Source organism: Ranitomeya imitator, chromosome 1 (genome assembly GCF_032444005.1).
Source record: "Ranitomeya imitator isolate aRanImi1 chromosome 1, aRanImi1.pri, whole genome shotgun sequence".
NCBI classification, from domain to species: Eukaryota; Metazoa; Chordata; class Amphibia; order Anura; family Dendrobatidae; genus Ranitomeya; species Ranitomeya imitator.
In genome coordinates, this window is record NC_091282.1 from 393,951,061 (window position 1) to 393,972,875 (window position 21,815).

The 21,815-nt window shown below is 41.9% G+C and overlaps 1 protein-coding gene across 2 annotated transcripts in view; it reads left to right on the plus strand.

The window, feature by feature from the left end:
- LOC138674246 (uncharacterized) overlaps positions 1-21,080 on the plus strand; it is a 205,363-nt gene extending 184,283 nt beyond the window's left edge. Inside the window, exons 18-19 of one of the 2 annotated variants that reach the window (XM_069762139.1) lie at positions 4,755-4,859; positions 20,706-21,080. In XM_069762139.1, the coding sequence (XP_069618240.1) occupies positions 4,755-4,859; positions 20,706-20,810 (210 nt within the window). In that variant the 3' untranslated portion in view covers positions 20,811-21,080. The remainder of the gene's footprint in view (positions 1-4,754; positions 4,860-20,705) is intronic. The other variant, XM_069762141.1, reaches the window with a different exon arrangement.
- Positions 21,081-21,815: the final 735 nt, after the last annotated feature.

A 21,815-nucleotide genomic window follows, 5' to 3' on the forward strand; every position in this document is an offset into this window, starting at 1 on the left:
AACCTCAGACCCTCTGACTGCATTTTGTCTTTGCCCACCTGTACTGCTCACTCGTGCCTCTGACCTTTCGGTCAGCTGCTGCAGACCCAGGGACTGCCTTGGAGTGGTACTTGGCAATTACTCGCAGCCCAGCCTATGCTCACCATCAGAGGTTCAAGTGAAAACCAAGGTAGTTGTTTAATCATGCCTCTCCAGGGTAAGCCCGGCCCGTAGCACAGTGGGTTCTCACTCACCAGCGTTACATGGTCATTGTGTACCAGCATTACAAGAAGAGAATGATCAGTGTGCTCTCCTCTGCTTTGGTCAAGCTAACACTGTCAATCAACATAGAAGGAGTGGCAGTAATCTAAATAAGTGGGTGGAATGGTACATTTTTAGCCACACAAAGGTTGCACTGAGTACCTTTATTTGCATATTACAATAATGTTGTTTTTTTGGATCACTGAAAGCAGATTTTTTTAAAAAGAACAATTTTTATTGTTGTGTTGCTTCATCCCCACAAGGGGTTATGTTTAATTTGCAGTGTACATTTGGGATGAAAGACTCCCTTCAATGATATACAAATGATGAAAAAGGGAAACAAAATTTTCAAAACATTACAATTTATTCCACAACCAAATCATTGTAATGCTGAGCTGTTAGTGTGCATGGATTGAAGACTAGAGGGATCTGATTACCACACATATACATTATCCCACAAGAATAGGACCAGTGTGACCTTCTTTCATCATGGCATTGCCCACGTGGTATCCAGACCAATGTTTGGCTATCACTGTATCCACGACAAAACTGGGAGGATACGCTGAAGAGGATAGACCTCTATTCCATCCTCGATTGCCATCTTACTCTGCACAATGATAGCCTTTGAGAGTGGTAGCACAAGCTCCATAGAACACTTGTAGCAGAATGTCTGGCTCATAGCCCAATGTCATAGAAATGCCTTCTGATAGTTTCTGAAGACACTATTTGATGCCTTAGATTTGGTATGTGACATCTAGTTTCAGTTGAAGTACAGAATAGATCAATTGTGGAACCAGTGGTACAGCCATTTCTGCAAAGTTACATAGTTACATAGTTATTAAGGTTGAAGGAAGACTATAAGTCCATCTAGTTCAACCCATAGCCTAACCTAACATGCCCTAACAAATGTCCCTGAAGCCATTTTTAAAGACAACACCAAAGCCACATGTTGCTCATGATACTTTGATAAGCCTGCATGGGCTAAACATGTGGTTGTGGCCTGCAGCATCTCCGGAATTGTCTTCAATCAAGAACATCTGTGATGTCATCATCTTGATGATTTATGTGCCCAAGTGCACTCAGTGTAGCAGAACAGTCCTCAGCAAACCATTAATATCCTCATTGATGGTATGCCAAAGTGTTTATGTCTGTATGTCTGCATGTGGTACTCATTCCCAATACTGAATAAATCATTGATGTTTTGAAAATGTAGTTTTCCTCCTGTAAGAAGGCTGTAGGACACCTAGTAGTGAAGAGTTGGGAGAGAAGGCTGTTCACCATATCTCTACCCCTGGGTGTGGTTCACTTTGTAAAATGAGACCTGTTTGTCTCCCAGATGGCTACCTGTATGGAGGTGTGAAGATCTCCTGGATTGAATACTTGTAATAAAGAACTAAGAAGCTGGACTCCAAGCCATGTCGGCTTACCAGTACTATTGTATGGAGACTTGTTACTTTATGTTTCACTTTGTGCAGGACAAAGGCTGTATTTAAAGTTTTCCTGTGATGTTGTTTATGAGGGCTGAAATAAACCAGCCGGACTTTAAATAGAAACGGTTCCTGTGATACATGAGATCACTTTCAAGTGAGTAGCATTGTTACATTTGGTGTTAGAAGTGCAGGCAGCATTCCCAGGGACCATGTGTGACTGCTACAGAAGTACTGCATGTCTTGGTTGAAGGTGTTATAAGCAAGAGAGCAATGTCAGACAGCATGGAGGACCTGATTAAACACCTGGTGCACACCCAGCAGCAGCTCCGGCAACAGTTTCAGCTGCATCAGCAACAACTCCTGGCACAACAAGAGACAACTAAGCTGTTTATGCCACATCTCAAGCGACAGAACTGACAACAGCAGCAGATTGAATTACTCACAGAGGCGGTTCATGGCATTGTGGCAGTTCCTACTGCAAGTTCAGCTGACTTGCCTAAAATTATCACAGTAGCTAAAGGCAACCCCACAAAAGGCCTACTATGAGTTAGCCTTGCATGATACCAAAAAATATGCAAAACTGAAAACAGAAATTTTGGCGTGCTTGGAGTGACAAGGTGTGTCAGGTCACAGCGTGTCCACCGCTGTGCATATCACCATCACAAACACCCTTGCTCCCAAATGTTTGATCTGCTGAACCTTGTCCAAAAGTGGTTGCAACTGAAATTCCTTTACCCCAGCACAGAAGGTAGAGCCAGTTGTAATGAACTAGTTTGTGCACTCCCTTCCCAGCCCTATGCAGACTAGGGTTGCCCAGGGAGATCCTGGAATGGCAGTGACTTGATGGGACTGGTTGAAAGGTAACAGGGGATCGATGGTTCATTGTGGAGGCAACCCACTCCACACTGGGGGTCCCATCAGGGGGCAGAGGCTAAAAAGGGGGTGGGGCATTTAAAGTCCAAGGGAACGTCGGAGGTCATGCCAAAGTTCTCATCGGGTGTTGTAATTTACTGGAGATGCCACGGCTCAGGTCACATAGCTGGCCATTGTCTCCTGACCATCAAGCAAAGGGACTGTGGCATGGGTTGCCGGTATTCATTCTATGCGTGTCTGCCTTACAGTGAGGGTCGACCACCCAGTGAGAGGCCCCAAGCTTGTCCTGTAAAAGTGAATGGTCTGCAAATGACTGGACTACTAGAATCAGGGAGTTTGGTGACCCTTGTGAGGGCCACACTACCTCTCCAAGTGATCCCTGGGAAAAAGATGGGCGTCCACTGCATTCACGGAGATGCTAAAGACTATTCGGTGGCCAGAATGGCCATTGAGATGGCCCGAGGTATTAAGAATCTCATATTTATTGAGGAATCTAAGAGCAGGTGGTCTAATTATCCGTGATCCAAAACCCAATGGATAATGGAGATTCTCTTATCATTATTGAAAGCTGAACTAAGTATCCACGTTCAATGCATATCTGATGCCTTGTGTCAATGAGCTGATGGAGAGACTTGGGCCAGCAAGATACATAACCACTTTGGATCTAACAAAGGTATATTGGCAAATCCCCATGTCACAAGAAGCAAAGGAGAAGATGGCTTTCTCTACTCCCAACAGTTTCTTCCAATATGTCCAGATGCTGTTCAGAGTGCAGGGAGTTCCACCTTCCAGAGGGCCATGTACCGCATCCTCACACCCTATAAGAATTACGCTGTGTCATACCTGGACGATATCATAATCTTCAGCCCAGATTGTGGAAGTCATCTGCGAAAGGCCAAGGGTGTGTTTCATACTCAGGAAGATGGGATTCTTTATACATCCAAAAAATGTGCCATGGGGAAAAAGGAGGCCAAATACTTTAGATATGTACTAGCTAGAGGCAAAATCACATCCCAGATCAATAAAGTAGACACAATCCAGAACTGAACAAAACCACTCTCAAAAAAGCAAGTTAGGGCCTTTCTGAGAATCATGAGGTGCTACAGGATGTTCGTTTCAAACTTTGCCAATGATTTCTGACCTCCTTAAGGGGACAAAATCAGTCACGGCCAAATGGATGTTAGAAGCGGAGACGGCGTTTCAATGAACTGAAAGTAGCTCTGTGTAATTAGCTGGTCCTGGTTGCCCCCAACTTTAAGAAGGAATTTGTACTCCAAATGGACACCTTGGAAATTGGATTAGGAGTGGTCCTTTCTCAGAAGATACATGGAAAGGAGCATCTTGTTCTCTACTCGAGTAGTAAACTGTCAGCATGTGAGAAAAATTATTCCATGGTAGAAAAGGAATGCTTGGCCATAAAGTGCGCTGTGGACAAATCGAAAATTTTAATTATTGTCAGACCATAGTCCACTCAGGTGGATGAGGGGGAAAAGAGAAAAATGCTTGTTTAACCCACTGGTTTCTAGCCAGGTGTTACATGATAATGCTGATGCATTGATGACAATGATGATGCTGATGCTTGAGAATCCCATGTCTAGTGGTAGAAGGTACCAAGCTCACTGCTTAAGGAGAGGGGGGAGGTATGTAAAGAGACTCTAGGATACCTCATGGATGGGAGATAAACCTGAAGTAATGCTTTAGTAAATATAGGACTAGAAGTGATGAATCGGCCATGATAGGCTGATTATGAGTAGCTGAAGAGTTGGGAGCAACAGCTGCTCCCCATATTTCCACCCCTGAGTGTGGTTCACTTTGTAAAATGAGACCTCTTTGTTTCACAGATGGTTGTGTGTAGATCTCCTGGATTGAGTGCCTTTGCGAAAGGAATAAGATGTTGGACTCTAAGCTAAGCAGCTAACCAGCACTTTTGTTTGGAATTGCTACATTGTTTCACTTTGTGCCAGACAAAAATAAGGACTGAAATAAATCAGCCAGACTTTAAAAAGAAAGAGTTCCTGTGATACCTCAGATTGCTCCCAAGTGAATAGCATTGTTACATTCCTCATTATTATCATCAACACGTCTATTGATCCTGTGATTTTGATATGTCCATTCATTTTCTTTTTAGTGTTGCAATTCCAATGTTGAGTCATCAACAATGAAATTGAAACTCCAAGAAGGATCTTATTCATGCAGCATTTTTGTATGCAGGAACTTCAAGAAATGTTGGAAAAACACAGACTGCAAAATGAAACATGGCTGAAAGCAAGAGCTGAGGAAAATGACAAAGAAAGGAAAGACATTTGTAAACTACGAGTAAGTTGTGATTGTGATGTGGGCATTATAAGTGGTCATTTTACCCTACACAGATTCTTCTTCTTGCATATACCTTTTTGTCTGGGCCTATACAATTTCTCAAGATTATACAGAAACATTGATTTTTCTTTTTAAATTATTATATTTAGGTACTTTAGGTTGTTGATGCAATTAGGAAAATGTTACGTGATATGATTGCATTTTTCCAGTCATTGAATAAAGCTGGAGTAAAAGAGGCTTCAGATCTACAACCTCATTCACATATCAATTGAAACACTGATTTCTCAGTAATGGAGGAACAAACTGGTCATGTAAAGTATTTCTGGATTTATCTTTGAAAGGGTGACACATACACGTATATGTACCCTTTAATGGTTTGCCCAAGATAATAAATAAGGATCAACCTTTTCCTCAGAAACAAGGCTACATATATTCAAGAGCTGTGTCTGGTGTTAAGTAAAATCAGTATGGCTGGTGAGAACCCTGCTCTGGGGCAAGGTCATCCAAATGGTAGAAACAATCTCTCCACAAATGTGCATTTCTGAGTATCTTTGAGTTGCTGTATCAGAAGACTCCTTCAAGGTTAACATATTCACTTAGCGAACTTGAATTACATTCCAGTTCGGGTCCGAACTTGACCCAGAACTCAATAAAAGTCAATGGGAACCCGAACTTTAGTGCTGTAAAATGGTTGTAACATTGTCATAGTAAGGGCTAGGGGGATCAAAAGGAAGCAAAATGGGGGTAAGAACAGAACAACTGCAATGCAAACAAATATGTATAGAAAAATGAATTAAATCCCTTTCAATTAGTCAGTAAACATTGAGTTAATTAGTTTACCCAACAGGTTGGATAGAATCAATATAATTGTGTAAGTCTAGACAATGCACAGTCCAAAATCAATGTAAATCAATGTAGGCTATTATAATCAATGTCATGCATCCATTCATTGAAACCCACACAGCATTAAATCACATTAATAAGAAAAGCAGACAGCTGAGAGCTGGTGTTATTATTCTGGGAAGGGGCCAATATCCATAAAGATTCCCAGCCTATTAATATCAGCTCACAGCTGACTGCATAGCCATTACTGTTTACTAAAAAGCAGGGACCCCAAAAAAATGATGTGGGGTCCCCACTATTTTTAAAAGCCAGCAAAGGCTAAAATAAAAAATCAAAGTAATCCTCACATGTCTGCCGTTAGTCCATAATTATGAGGTCCCACGATGATTCCAGACTGTGCTACATCCAGATGGTGTGGTGAGTGGTAATATCAGTAATGTGAGCACTCAGCCAGAGCACACTGAGCTTAGCGTGATGAGTGGTGACGTAATTAAAGTTACCGCAGGTAAGCTCTGTGTGAGCACGCCTGTGCACTGTGGTAACCTTCTGTAAGGTCACCTGAGTTCATAGCAGCTGGTTCTCATGCTGCGAAGCACTCAAGCTACCGTGAGACCCGATGGTTGTGAACTCATGTTATCTTAAAGGTCGTCTGATTGCACCCTTAGAAGCATTTTCTTAACTTCTAAAACAAGTAAAAGTGCTTGTTAAAAGAAGATACTTTGCAATTGACCTCTCATTAAAAATATGGTCATTCTGAAGAATGGAGGGATTGTAACAAGTATACGTTACTTACAAGTATACAGTTCTGTCAAGAGGTTTGCCCTCTTCTTGACTTTTTGCATGCTTGTCATACTTAAATGTTTCAGATCACCAAACAAATTAAAATATTAGATAAAGATAAAAAGTAAACGCAAAAAGCAGTTTTCAAATGAAGGTCTTTATTATTAACCCCTTTTCTACTGCCGATACACCTTTTAACGGTGACAGTTACGGGTAATTTTGCCTCAGCGCCATTAAAAAGCTTTTTAATGGCGCTGAGAAATAAGGTTATAGAGTCCCCCAGCGTCAGAAAATCTCCAGTGTTTTGGCTACTGGGGTTAGCTGAGACCCCGGAGAACATGATTCAGGTCGGTTTTTACCGACCCTACTGTTGCGATCACCATTCTTCACGGAATAATGGCAACCGCAAAAAAGTCTGATTTCCTATTTATTTATCCTCTGATATGATCTAGAGATGAGAAAGAAATGGGGTCACCCAAGCACCCCGGTACCTCTGGCACCTCCTGCATACCCTGGACCTGTCCCCTTGCCCTCGGTGTCTTCATCTGAGAAGAAAATAGTGGGCGCATGCACAGTGCGCCCACCAAGATCTGCTGGCCGGCACCTGGCAACAATAGGAGATTTCTCCTATTGGTTCATTTTGACTACTGTTATAGACCCTAGCACAATGATCAAAATAAAAAAATATAGTAAATCAACCCCCCCTTTATCACCCCCTTAGTTAGGAAAAATAATAAAAAAAATTCAATTTATTTATATTTTTCCATTAGGGTTAGGTTTGAGGCTAAAGTTGGGGTTAGACCTAGGGTTAGGTTTGGGGATAGGATTAGAGCTAGAGGTAGGGTTGGGCTAGAGTTGGGGCTAGGGTAAGGGTTGAGGCTAGGGTAAGAGTTGGGGTTAGAGCTAGGGTTAGGGTTGGGGTTAGGGTTGTGGTTAGAGTTATGGTTGTGATTAGGGTTAGGGGTGTGTTGGGGTTAGAGCTGGGATTAGTGCTGTGTTAGGGTTGGAGTTAGAATTGGGGTTTTTCCATTGTTTAGGTACATCAGGGAGTCTCCAAATGCGACATGGCGCCCGTCATAGATTCCAGACAATTTTGCTTTAAAAAGTCAAACAGTGCTCCCGCCCTTCTGAGCCTTGCCATGCACCCAAACAGTGGCTTTCCCCCACATATGGAGTATTGTCATACTCAGGAGAAATTGCACAACAAATTTTGTGGTCCATTTACTACTGATACCCTTGTGAAAAAAAAGTTTGGTTCCAATTTAAATTTTTTGTGAAAAAAGTAACGTTACTTTTTTCCTTCCACATTGGTTTAGTTCTCGAAAAGCACCTGAAGGGTTAATAAACTTCTTGAATGTGGTTTTGCGCACCTTGAGGGGTGCAGTTTTTAGAATGGTGTAACTTTTGGGTATTTTTTGTTATATTGACCCCACAAACTCACTTGAAATGTGAGGTGGTCCCTAAAAAAATGGTTTTGAAAATTTTGTTGGAAAAATGAGAAATTGCTGGTCAACTTTTAACCCTTATAACGTCCTAACAAAACAAATTATGTTTCCAAAATTGTGCTGATATAAAGTAGACATGTGGGAAATGTTATTTTTTAACTATTTTGTGCCTTTAAGGGCACAAAAATTAAAATTGCCAAATTTTCAAACTTTTTGCCAAATTTCCATTTTTTCATAAATAAACAGAAGTCATATCGAAGACAATTTACCAATAACATGAAGTACAATATGTCACAAATAACCATTCTCAGAATCAGTGGGATCAGTTGAAGCATTCCAGAGCTATAACCTCAAAGTGACAGTAGTCAGAATTGAAAAAATTGGCTCGGTCATTAAGTACCAAATTGGCTCCGTCTCTAAGAGGTTAAGGAAAAAAATCCAAACCTATAGGGCACTGTGTAAAAAAGTGATTACCCCTCTTAGTCTTAATGAATAAATTAACTATGGTTTATCACCTTTGGGAAGTGGAGTTCAAGTTACCTAGCCACACCCAGGCATGATTACAGCCACACTTGTTCTCAATCAAAAAATCACTTAAATTTTCAAAAGTGAAGTAGACCAAAAGCTCCTGAAAAGATAGACATCATGCTGTGATCCAAAGAAATTCTGGAACAAATAAGAAACAAAGTAATTGAGATCTATCAGTCTGGAAAAGGTTATAAAGCCATTTCTAAATCTTTGAGACTCCAGCGAACCGCAGTGAGAGCCATTATCCACAAAAGGCAAAAACACGGAACAGTGGTGGTGAACCTTCCCAGTAGTAGCTGGCTGACAAAAATTACCCCAAGACAGCAGCGACATCTCATCAAATAAGTCACAAAAAAGCCCACAACAACATCCAAAAGGCCTCACTTGCCTCAGTTAAGGTCAGTGTTCATGGCTCCACGATAAGAAACAGACTGGGCAAAAATGTCCTGCATGGTAGAGTTCCAAGACAAAAAAACATTGCTGAGTAATAAGAACAAAAAGGCTCATTTTAGTTTTTCTAGAAGACATTTTGATGATCCCCAAGACTTTTGGGAGAACATTCTGTGGGCTGACAAGACAAAAATTGGACCTTTTGGAAAGTGTATGTGCCATTACATCTGGCATAGAAGTAACGCAGCATTTCAGAAAAGGAACATCATACCAACAGAAAAGTATGGTGTGGTAGTGTGATGGTCTGGGGCTGTTTTGCGCATTCAGGACCTGGAAGACTTGCTGTGGTAAATGAAAACCATACATTTTTCTGTCTACCAAGGTCTAAGGGGTAAAGTTTCTCCATGTGGAGAGTGACATACCAGCTCTGGCATGTCGAGGTAAGGAGGCTTATTCACTGCATAATACTCCTCTGAGATATTTAATATTCAAATTGCCTCTTCAAAGAAGAGGGTTTGAACTCTGAAGCACCACTTGTTGGAAGCAGCAATCCTACAAGTCACTATCGACCCTGTAACAACTCTTGCACTATAAGTTAGGCTTTCTACTAAAAAAATCCTGAAGGAGATTGTACAACCATCTGTTCGTGACCTCAAGCTGCAGCGCACTTGAGTTATACAGCATGACAACGATCCAAAACATAACAGGAAGTCCACCTCTGAATGGCTCAAGATTAACAAAATGAAGACTTTGGAGTGGCCTAGTCAAAGCCCTGACCTTAATCCGATTTAGATGGTGTGGCAAGATCTTAAAAAGGTTGGAAACCCTCCAATATGGCTGAATTACAACAATTCTGAAAAGACGAGTGGGTCAAAATTCCTCCAGAACATTGTAAAAGACTCATTGCCCGTTAATGCAAACACTTGATTGTAGTTATTGCTGTTATGAGTGGCCCAAGTGATTAGGTTTAAGGATGGGGGTTACAGGGTCATTGGCAATGTAAGGGTAGATATGTATCACGAAGATTGCCATCTTCCATGATGTGAAAAGCCAGATGTTTCTTTCCAGCATGTTATGTGCTGAGAGGGTTTAATCAGCCCTGACAGGGTTGTGTTTTTTGTGAGTAGCTCTAAGGGTAGGGTGGGATGATTACTCACCATATCAAAAGGTTTGGTTCGCCAAGATAAATGTCCTACCATAGAGGTTTTTTTCTCTGTATGTGTGTCTGAGGAAGGAGAGCACCAGAGAAGTGTTTATGTACAACTGTGCTAGACTCTGGTGATTGTACCGAGTTGGCGGGTTCCCGCAGGCATAAGGACTGTCTTTTAGTTTCTTGTTTTTTCCAGAAAGGATATGTTTATTTTATTGAACGCTGCTCTGGTTTATACCGTGATTTAAATAAACCAGCAGAAGAAAGTCCTGTGTCTAGCTCTGTGAGCAGCTGAGTGAGCCGACCTACCACAGTTGGTGTTTTAAATGTGGGCAACGTTCCAGGAATATGTGTAGCTGCTATGGATAACCTGCATGTCTTTGATGAAGTTGACAGTGAGTCAAGAAGCAAAGTCAGACACCATGGAGGACCTGATTATGCACTTTGTGAAAGCACAGTAGCAACATCTGGCACATCAGTAGACAAATAAGCTGCTTATGCAACAGATTCAGCAGAAACCGCAGCAGCTCCAACAGCAACAGCAGAAAGACCAGCACCGACAACAACAGCAGTAGATTGAATTGCTTGCAGAGGCGATTCATGGGATGTCGGCAGCCCCTTCCCCAAGTCCAGATGACAACTCACATGTCCGGAAGACTGTAAGATGGGCCATGCAGAAGATGATCCAGGGGGATGATGTGGAAGCCTTTCCCACGGTTTTTGAGATGGGAGAGACTTCTTCCAGATCAGTGGGCTGAGGTGCTGGCGTCATATTTCACAAGTGAACCCCAAATGGCATATTATGACTTAGCACGGTAGGATGCCAAGGAATACGCCAAGTTTAAAAACAAAATCTTAGCATGCCTGGAGTAACTGTATCGGTTAGAGCCCAGCAAGTCCACCACTAGACATATGCCTGTGACAAACCCCCTCGCTTGCAGATGTTTGCTTTGCTACATCTAGTCCAGAAGTGGTTGCAGCCAGAGGCTTCCACTCCTGCCCAGACTGTCAAGCGTTTGATGAATGACAGATTCATCAACTCCTTTCCCAAACCGGTGCAGACCACCCTCGGAATGCATATGACATGGTTGGCCTGGTGGAGAGGTACCAGGTTGTCGAGAAATCTCTAGGAAAAAAAGGCATCATCACTTCCCCGTACTGGAATACCCAAAAGGGGGCAGGCCCGCTACCGATGGGATCTAGAGCCACAAATGGGGTCACGTCCAAATTCCACTGAGGGTCCCCCAAAGACTGTTAAGGAAGTGTGGTCTGTTGGGAATGTCACAGTCCTGGACACATAGCCTCCAGGTGTCATATGTCCCCTGAACTATTGAACTAAAACCTAGAGCAGCATTTTTCCTGTTACATATCCAGTCTGCAAAGTGGACTGCCAACACGGTGAGGGACCATAGGCATGTGCAGTGTTAGTTAATGGGGTAGTGGCACTTAGACTTTTGGACTTGGGAAGTCTTGTGACCCTGATCAAATGTGCTAATCCCTGACAAATTTGTGGGTATTTGCTGTATGCATTAGAAGCAACCTTGGTAACAGGTTAATAACCTTGGTAACAGACTGTGGTACCAAGTGCCATTAGGTCAGAGTAGTCAAGGACTGGATTCATCCAGTCATAAAAGGGCAGTTTTGGATGTTTTGGAGCATGATTCTCTGACAGAGCCACATGTAAGGGTGAATTTGAAGCCATATACGATTCCCAAAGCACACAGTGAGGAATCTCAATCGGGGTGATGAGAATGCATGATTGAGAAGTCCAAAAGTGGGTGGTTGAGTGGCAATTTTGTAATGACTAGAAATGAGCAAATATTTCAATATTCGGTCCGGCTCATGATCGCCGAATTTGCAATATCTGCCAATTTAATCATTGATTTAATCTCTGAATATAGCCAAACATACACATACACAGCACAAAAGCCGGTGTTTCCCACACTGTGTGACAGTATGGGAAACCCTGGCGTAGCGCTATTGGTAGATTGTTACCACCATCAGAGCCTTGCGGGGTCACACTGTCAGATGTCAGCGTGACCCTGCATAGATGTGGTGATCCGCGGTAAGAAGCTTACTGCAGTCAGATTGCTGTGTGGTCACCCTGTCAGACATTAGCGTGACCCTGCAGAGATACCGTGACCCGCTTCGGTGACTCGCTGTAAAAAGCATACCGCAGGTCAGCAGGCACCGGCTGATGAGAGACTATACCTCCTGTCAGGCTATGTCTGCTGTCACTGATAACAGTGATATCAGGAGCTGCTGATGGGAGAAGTAATCTCTCGTGAGTCGGTGCCTGTGTTCAAAGTTTAAAAAATGAAAAAAACACATTATGCTCACCTAACTAAATCTCTGATGCCCTCCTATAAAAAATGTAAAATAAATAAATATATGTACACACAACACCCAATCCCTGATGCCCATGTCTCCTTGAAAAAAAAATCAAAAATAATAAACCACCATATACTCACCTGTCCGCGGTAGTCCACATAATCCCGAGAGTCCCACGTTAATCTCACTTGTAGAACAGTCACATCAGGAGATGTGACTGCTCTAACCGGCCGCTTACGATACACTGACAGGAGGTAATCGCTCCCACAATGTATCACTAAGTTGCTGTGAGAGAGGTCACACAAGTTCATGATGAACTCCGGTGAACTTTCTCACACAGCAGTGGTACCGTACGTGAGATCACTGGAGCCGATCAGCTGATGAACTCCGGTGACCTCTCTCACAGCAGCTCATTGCTATACACTACAGGAGTGATTATCTCCTGTGCCAATGTATAGCAGGCTGTCTTTGAGAGCAGTCACATCATCGTGGGGCATTATGATTATCTCGTCTGTGGACAGGAGAGGAATATTGTGGTTTATTATTTTATTCTTGTTGCAGGAGATATTGGCATCAGTCGATTAGGCATTCAGTGAGTATGTTTTAATTTAGATTCAATAAAGGAGTCTGTGTCATTTCCAATAAAGAACTTTCTTCTGGGTGTGTTTTTTTTTATATCACTATGGGGTTAGTAATGGGGTCATCTCCATAACTAACCTGTGGGCTTGATGTCACCTGACAATACAAAGGTGAAATCAACCCCTCCAAACCATTACCCCACTTGTCACCGCTATAGGGCAAGTGGGAAGAGCGAGGCTAAATGCCAGATTTGGTGCATCATACAGATGTACCTTTTCAGGGGCAGCTGAGAGCTGATGTTTTAGTTTGGGAGGGGGAAAATATCTGTGGCTTCTTCCTAGGCAATTATTATCAGCCTGCAGCTGTCTGCCTACTCTTTGGTAGTTAGATTTTATAAGGGGCCCCTATGTCAATTTTTTTCTGAGGTTCCTCTGTAAACTAGCCAGTAAAGGCTAAGCAAACAGCTGTGAGTGGATATCAATAGCCTGGGAACCTTTATGGCTATTAGCTCCTATATTAACATCAGCCCTCAGGAGTCGGCTTTCCCTCTGCTGGTTATGAAAATTACATGGGAGCCCACACAATTTTTTTTTTTAATTTTGTAAAAATTAACAGTTGCTGTTTGGTTACAGCTTAAGTAGGTTCATTCTGTTAACGCTCCTACATAGGCTGGTGACAGTATGTGCATGTGTGTGCGCGTGTGCGCATGTGCGCATTTGCGCAGGTGTGTGTGTTTACTTACCGATTTAGTAATGAGGGTGTCTGGCTGACATCTCTTTATTACTAAACCTAGGGCTTGGTGTCAATAACAGCTGCTAACACCAAGCCATAATCCCATTACCCTGATATTACTGCATCAAAATGAAAAAAAGAAGGTGTTGAACCAAGAAATTACAGCCCAAAACTTTTTTTTAACCCTTTAGTAACCGAGCCAATTTTGACCTTAATGACCAAGCCAATTTTAACAATTATGACCACTGTCACTTTATGAGGTTATAGTTCTGGAATTCTTCAACGGATTCCACTAATTCTGAGATAGTTTCTTGTGACATATTGTACTTCATGTTCATGGTAAAATTTCTTCAATATGACTTGCATTAATTTATGAAAAAACAGAAATTTGGAAAAAATTAGAAAACTTTGCAATTTTCAAACTTAATTTGTGTGCCCTTAAATCACAGTCGTGTCACACAAAATAGTTGATAAATAGCAGTTCCCACATGTCAACTTTACATCGGCACAATTTTAGAAACGATTTTTTTTTGTTCGAATGTTATAAGGGTTAAAAGTTGACCAGCAATTTCTAATGTTTAAAACAAAATTTTCAAAACCATTTTTGTTAGAGAGCACCTCACATTTGAAGTGAGTTTGGGTGGTCAATATGACAGAAAATACCCAAAAGTGACACCATTCTAAAAACTGCACCCTCAAGGTGCTCAAAACCACATTCAAGAAGTTTATTAACCCTTCAGGTGCTTCACGAAAACTAAAGCAATGTGGAAAATGTACATTTTACTTTTCACAAAAAAATTAATTCAGCCCAAAACTTTTTTATTTTAACAAGATTATGAGGACAAAATTGACCACAACATTTGTTGTGCAATTTCTCCTGAGCACACCAATACCACATATGTGGGGGAAAGGCACTGTTTGAGCACATGGCAGGGTTCAGAAGGGAGGGAGCAATGTTTGACTTTTTGAACGCAAAATTGGCTGGAATCAGGGCGAGTGCCATGTCGCATTTAGAGACTCCCTGATGTACCTGAACAGTGAAAACCACCATAACCACAACCCTAACCACAACCCTTACACCAACACCACCCTAACAGCAACACCACAACTGTAACCCCAACCGTAGCCCCAACACAACCCTAACCCCAGCACAACACAATCCTTGCCCCAGCTCTATCCCTAGTACCAACTCTAACCCTAGCCCAACCCTAGCTCTAACCCCAACCCTAAACCAACTCCAACCCTAGCTCTATCCCCATTCCTAACCCTAGCCCCAACCCTAACCCTAGCTCAATCCTAACCTTAGCTCTAACTCCAACCCTAACTGCAGAGAATGGACAAATATATATATACATACACACACTGTATATATATATATATATATATATATATATATTTTACCTAACTAAAGAAGTGACACAGGGGGTTTTTATTTATTTTTTTTATCACTGTGATAGGGTCTATCACAGTGATCAAAGTGAACCAATAGGAAAAATCTATTGTTGCCAGGTACCGGCCTGCAGGTCTCTGTGGGCACACTGCGCATGCATGGCTTGGGGGACCTCATTTCTCTCTCCTCTGGTATGCTAGATCATATCAGAGGAGAGAGAAATTAATGGGAAATTGGACTTTTTTTTTCAATCGCCGTTATTCAGTGAATAACGGCGATCACAAGACTGGGGATGGTAAAAACCGGCCCAAATCATCTTCTCTGGGGTCTCAGCTACCCCGTTGGAGATTTTCCAATGCTGAGGGGTGCTATACCCTTATTTCTCAGCTGAGGAATAAGTACCCTTAATTGCATCTGTTAAAAGGTGTATTGGCGGTTCTTAAGGGGTTAAATATCTTTATTTAGCTCAGCAAAACCTTCATTGATGTACAAAACACATACAAAACCGGGGCAAAAAAATGCACCCCAAAAAATTGGCAAAAAATGCACCAAAAAATGCAGAGACGCAGAAACTTTGCAGAAATTTCTGCAAGCAAATACTCAACATGCGCACATAGCCTATGGCTGCAGTCACACAAGCGATTTTAAAATCAGTCCAAGTTTGTTCCTGCAAAGTCTGATTAGTATAATGCAAATGTCATTCCCTTTACATGTGAGTACAATCCCATTTTTAACACCTAGCATCCGATTTACATCCTAAGGCCCTTTTACACTTCCTGATATTTCTGGTACGGAAAATAAAGGTAGCGGTCATGTCAGTGACATATACAATTAGTACAGTGTATGTGCAGCTTACTGTACATGTATTTAATTATTAAAAGATAAGTATTTGTGTTTTTTTTTTTAAAAATGGCATGGGCTCCTCGTAATTTTCTTTACCAGCAGAGGGAAAACCGACACTGGAGGCGGATGTTTATAGTCTGGGAAGGGGGTAATACCCATGGAACCGCATCAGTGCTGCATTAGTACCACATGGCGGGCGCCAGGGAGGAAGCGGTACAGTAAGTGCTGTTCCATGGAGCTGGGTGCTGAAGACGACTCATCATTGTTCCCTGCTCTGTGCAGGAAATAATGATGAGAGTTGTATTCAAGTGAGAACAATGAAAGCAGGCGGTCTTTGGGACTATTATTCCCATCAGCCTTACACCTGCTGCCGCTAATAACAGTAACAGCAGGAGCATCTGATGGGAGTATTCATCAACCGACTTCTGCGCTATAAATAAATAAATGGGCATGTGTTCCCCTGTATTTCTGCCACCCTCAGCTGCCAGTGTTAGCAAGGCTGGATATCAAGAAAAGAGGGGCCCCAAGCTGTATTTTTAATTATTTAAATAATTAAAAAAACATTGTGGGGATTCCCCCATTTTTGACAACCAGCCTTGCTAAAGCTGATAGCTGGGTGCAGGTATTCTCAGGCTGGTAAGGGCCCATGGATATTGCCACCCCCCAGCCTAAAATTAACAGCCTGCAGCCGCCAAAGGAGGTGCATCTATTAGATGCACCAATTCTGGCGCTTTGCCCGGCTCTTCCCACTTGCCCTGTAGCGGTGGCAAGTGGGGTTCATATTTGTGGGGTTGATGTCACCTTTATATTGTCAGATGACATGAAGCCCACAGTTTAGTGATGGAGAGGCATGTATAATACACCTATCCATTACTAATCCTTTAGTTGTATTGTAAATAAAGACACAGCCAGAATAAAGTCCTTTATTATAAGTAAGACTAAAACACACTTTCCCTTTTTAATTTAAAAATAACAAACAATTACAGTATAGTCACCTAACGCCTATTTCTGCTGATTCTTTCATCTTCTGTAATAAAACAAAAATAAAAAACAACCATTTCCCTCAACTCTCCGTCGTTCTGTCCCATGCCTTAATCCATGTCTGGGGGATTGATAGTTTTCAACCTGGACGGTGCCAAGATGCTACCGCCCAGGCTGAGAACCACTGAAGAATGAGCTGCTAACTAGTGGTTATGTCATCAAGGTTACTTGCGGTCACTTCCGATTACTTCTGGGCTCACTGACATCTATATATCTATCTAATCTGTTCTAACCTGTCACACTGTGTTTTTACTGTATGCGGCAAATTAATTGCTGGCTTCTTATCTATCATCTACTTTAAAATACTTTCATGGCAACTCAATTATTTTCCCGCACTTTTACTGAATTTTACTGACTTTTTTTCTGATTTTAACAAAAATTCTCATATTACCGATTATGAATCCAAATGTGCCATATTCGTGCCTAATTTATGTTTAGTGATCATTTTCTGAACATATTCGCTCATCTCTAGTAATGACTACCGCAGGCTGAATGAAGTGTTCAACTTTGATGCTTACCAAATGCCCCACGTCAGTGAACTCATTGAGAGGCTTGGACCTGCGAAGTACATTACAATCCTTGACTTCACGGCATATCCCCATGTCTCAAAGTGCCAAGGAAAAGACTGCCTTATCGACACTTGATGGGTGCTTTCAACATACTAAAATGGCTTTCAGACTACAGGGTGCCCAGCCACCTTCCACTGGGCCATGGATTGGATCTTAGCTTCCCATAGGGCGGCACGGTGGCTTAGTGGTTAGCACTGCGGCCTTGCAGCGCTGGAGTCCTGGGTTCGAATCCCACCAAGGACAACATCTGCAAAGAGTTTGTATGTTCTCTCCGTGTTTGTGTGGGTTTCCTCCGGGCACTCCGGTTTCCTCCCACATTCCAAAGACATACTGATAGGGAATTTAGATTGTGAGCCCCAAAAGGGACAGTAATGATAATGTGTGAAAAAATGTAAAGCGCTGCGGAATATGTTAGCGCTATATAAAAATAAAGATTATTATTATTATTAAGTATGCTGCAGCCTACCTCGATGTCAGTGATCTTCGGCTCAGATTGGGGTAGTCCTCTACCAAAAGGACAAGCGATTCTGGATGCTCTGAGGAAGGTGGGGTTTACTATAAATTTTAATTTAAAAATGTGCCATGGGGAAGTGGCCAAGTACTTAGGATACATTATCTGGAGAGGCGAAATCAAGCAACAAGTAAACAAAGTTGAGGAAATCCAGAAGTGGCCTCAACTGCTTTCCAAGAAGCATTTAAGAGATTTTTTTGTTATTGTGGGATATTACCTGTGGTTTAACCAAATTTCACCATAACTGCCGCACCACTGATGAATCTCTTTAAAGGAACCAAATTGACGATGGCCAAATGGAGTGCTGAAACAGAAATGGCATTCCAAGAGCTGAAGCTAGCCCTAAGTAAACAGCCAGTCCTGTTCGCACTGGATTTCAGTAGAGAAGTTGTGATCCAGACAGATGCTTACCTACTAGGCCGTAGGTTTAAGCTAGTGTTGGACCATGAATCTCTGAGATGGTTAAGAGAATATAAAGGTAAGAATGTCTTGGTGACTAGGTGGTTTTTAGGCCTCCAGAACTTTAATTTTCAAGTAGAACATAGCTCCGGGAAGTTGCAAGGTGATGCGGATGCCCTTTCCAGAAGTCCATGTTTGGTGTCTGAAAGTGCCAAAACCCCCGGCTTTGGGCAGAGAGGTGGGATATGTGACAGGGTCAATGGTAATGTAAGTAAGGGGAGATATGTATCACGAAGGTTGCTATCTTCCGTGATGTGAAAACCCAGAAGTTTAGCTCCAGCATGTTATGTGTTGATAGGGGTTAATTGGCCATGGCAGGATTGTTTTCTTTTTTTGTGAGTAGTTGTAAAAGATGGGAGGGACAGTTACTCACCATATCTCCACCCCAAAGATGTGGTTCAGCAAGTAAAATGTCCTGCCACTGAGTTTTTTCCTCTGTCTGTGTGTCTAGAGGAAGAAGAGCTGTTATGATCCGGTGACCTTGGAGCCGCATGAAACTTTCTCTGGAGTAGGTGGAACCTGTACAGACCGCAAATCCTGAACTGACACTGCAACTAGAAGTAGCCGTGGGGTGTGCCTAACAAACCCTAGACACCTCGACACAGCCGGAGGACTAAATACCCCTATAGATGGAAATAGGAATTCTACCTTGCCTCAGAGCAGAACCCCAAAGGATAGGCAGCCCCCCACAAATATTGACTGTGAGAAGGAGAGGAAAGACACACGCAGGCAGAAAACAGGATTTAGCAAAAGAGGCCACTCTAGCTAAATAGGAAAGGATAGGACAGAATACTAAGCGGTCAGTATTAAAACCCTTCCAAAAATATCCACAGCAGATAATACAAAAAATTCCACCATCTAAGTAAAGACGTGGAACGTATATCTGCAACTCCTGAGAATCCAACAAGACTGAGAAAATACTGACACAATCTAAGCTGGACAAGAAAAAAACAAATGAATAGCACTGAATTATCAAGCACACAGCCTGTGTGCCACAGAAACAAAACCAGACACTTATCTTTGCTGAATTGGAAGCAAGGCAGGAGGAACCAGACAGAGGTCTAAAACCTCCCAACAACCATGGGCAACTGGCAAGGACTAATGAATCCTGCAAACCTAAATACCCCAGTCAGAACTGCAATCAGCAGATACACCTGACCAGGACTGCAATCCAGGGACAACTGCATTACCACCTACAACCACCGGAGGGAGCCCAAAAGCAGAATTCACAACAGAGAGCGCCAGAGAACTGTGTATATGCAACTGTGCTGGGCTCTGGTGATTGTACCCTGAGCTGGCGGATTCCTGCAGGCTTAAGCACTGTGCTATACGTTATCTGTTTGTTTCCCGATTTTGCCAGAAAGGCAGTGTTTATTTTGTTGAACCCTGCGCTGTTTTATGCCATGATTTAAATAAACCAGCAGAAGAAACATTCCTGTATATAACTCTGTGAGCTGCTGAGTGAGTCGGCCTACCACAGGGGCTATCACTTTTTCATACAGGGCCCTGAAGGTTTGGATTTCTTTTTCCCTTAAAAATAAATACCTTCATTGAAAAACTGCATTTTATGTTTACTTTTTGTTATTTTTGTCTAATATTTAATTTTTGGTGATCTGGCACATTTAATTGTGACAAACATGTAAAAATAGGAAATCAGGAAGGGGGAAAACAATTTTTCACACAACTGTAGCTTGGTGTCTTGTCCCTAGGCAAGGAGCACACACTTGCAAGCTGTTTGCTATACAGCTTACAAGTGCAGTGCTGAAGCTGACCAGATTGGGCTTCAGTGCCCCAGAACTCCTTCGGTGCTGCATTGCCAAAGTTTTCCTTGTAGCATGAGTGAGTGCACAGTTCAGGCCAGCGGGGTTTGATGATGCAGCTGGATTGAACTGTCAATCTTCAAGAACACCCAACTCATTGGCAAGCTGGGAAGCATAGGAGCTTCGCGCTCCTGAAGTAAAAAAAAATAGACAACCCCTTTAATGGAATGAAAGTTTTCCATAACTTGTATTACTACTGGAATGCTTCCATAATCCAGATTACACGAGGGCAGTTTAGTTCAAAATAAAGGTACTGCTATTTGGATTGAATAGACTGGTGATTCTGTTCTACCCGGATTTCAATGTATAAAACATTTTTCGGAGTAGCAGATTTACCTTTTCTATAAGTAATGTAAAATGCTACTATACAACCTGTCTGTGCAAATGTATAATAATAATCATAATCTCCATAACTGTATTTTAATTGCTGCTTAGGAAGAAATTCTTCTCCAACAAGAAAAGTTGAAAGAAGAACAGCAAATGATTGAAAAACGCAATCAACAGTTGATTTCCATCATGCAGCAGTTCAAAGGAATGTAAAACGCTTCAATGCTAGTGGTAGAGGCAGAAAGATTAATCCCAAATCTTTCAACTCTGTTAATCTGAATAATGTGTGATTTATGATTGGTATCATCACAACCGTTATTAAAATTATAGGTATTTTTTCATATATTTTATACTTGGCATTTGGAATACTAAAATTTACATACATTATATATACAGAGTAAAATTTAGAATGCCAGTATCATCTCTTTCCTTCTATCTTTCATTTTAAATCAACTTTAAATAATAAAATACTGTTACATAAAGGTTTTGTTCTGATTTGGACAATCCTTATTTGATAGAAAGTTTTCTTGAAAATAAGCTTATAATAGGTTGCCCTGCTGCTTAAACCCTCAGATCAATGGTAAAATTAGAGAACCTAACAGCAAGTGTTCCATTCTCCTGCTGTGCCATCACATAGAAAATGAAGTATTACAAAGTATTAATTGAAATGAATGCGCATATATATCAAATCTATCAAAGAAGTACCCTAGGAAAAAATTACCCCCTCCTTTTGAAAAGTGCAATATGTATAATATAGTGCTGATAATACCTGTGGAGACACGGGGGTCAGTGGGTGCTCTAGTCCGCTAGCCGAAACCGCATGGACCAGGGATCATACCACCATACACCCTCTCACTGTGGGCATAATACAACTCAGACAACACAAGGTGAGGGTAAAATAGTGTGGAAATACTTTATTGAACCACAAAACAGGCAAATAACACATCGATCAGTCCCAGCAAAATATCCAAGATGGTGCAAAATTACAGAGTCTCACCCTTCCGCTGACTCGCTGGGATAAGAGGAGCTGTGAGTTTCCAGGTCCAACTACGCCCACCTGTGGCATGCACAAAAAGGAGATAGTAAGAAGTTTTAGGAAGCTGGCCGTTGATTGGCTTCTCCGAACATCTCCATGAAGCCAGGTGACCAATGAGTCCCAATCCTGGCTTTCCGAAACATATCCATGGGGCTCAGTTGATCGGTGGGTCCAAATCCTGA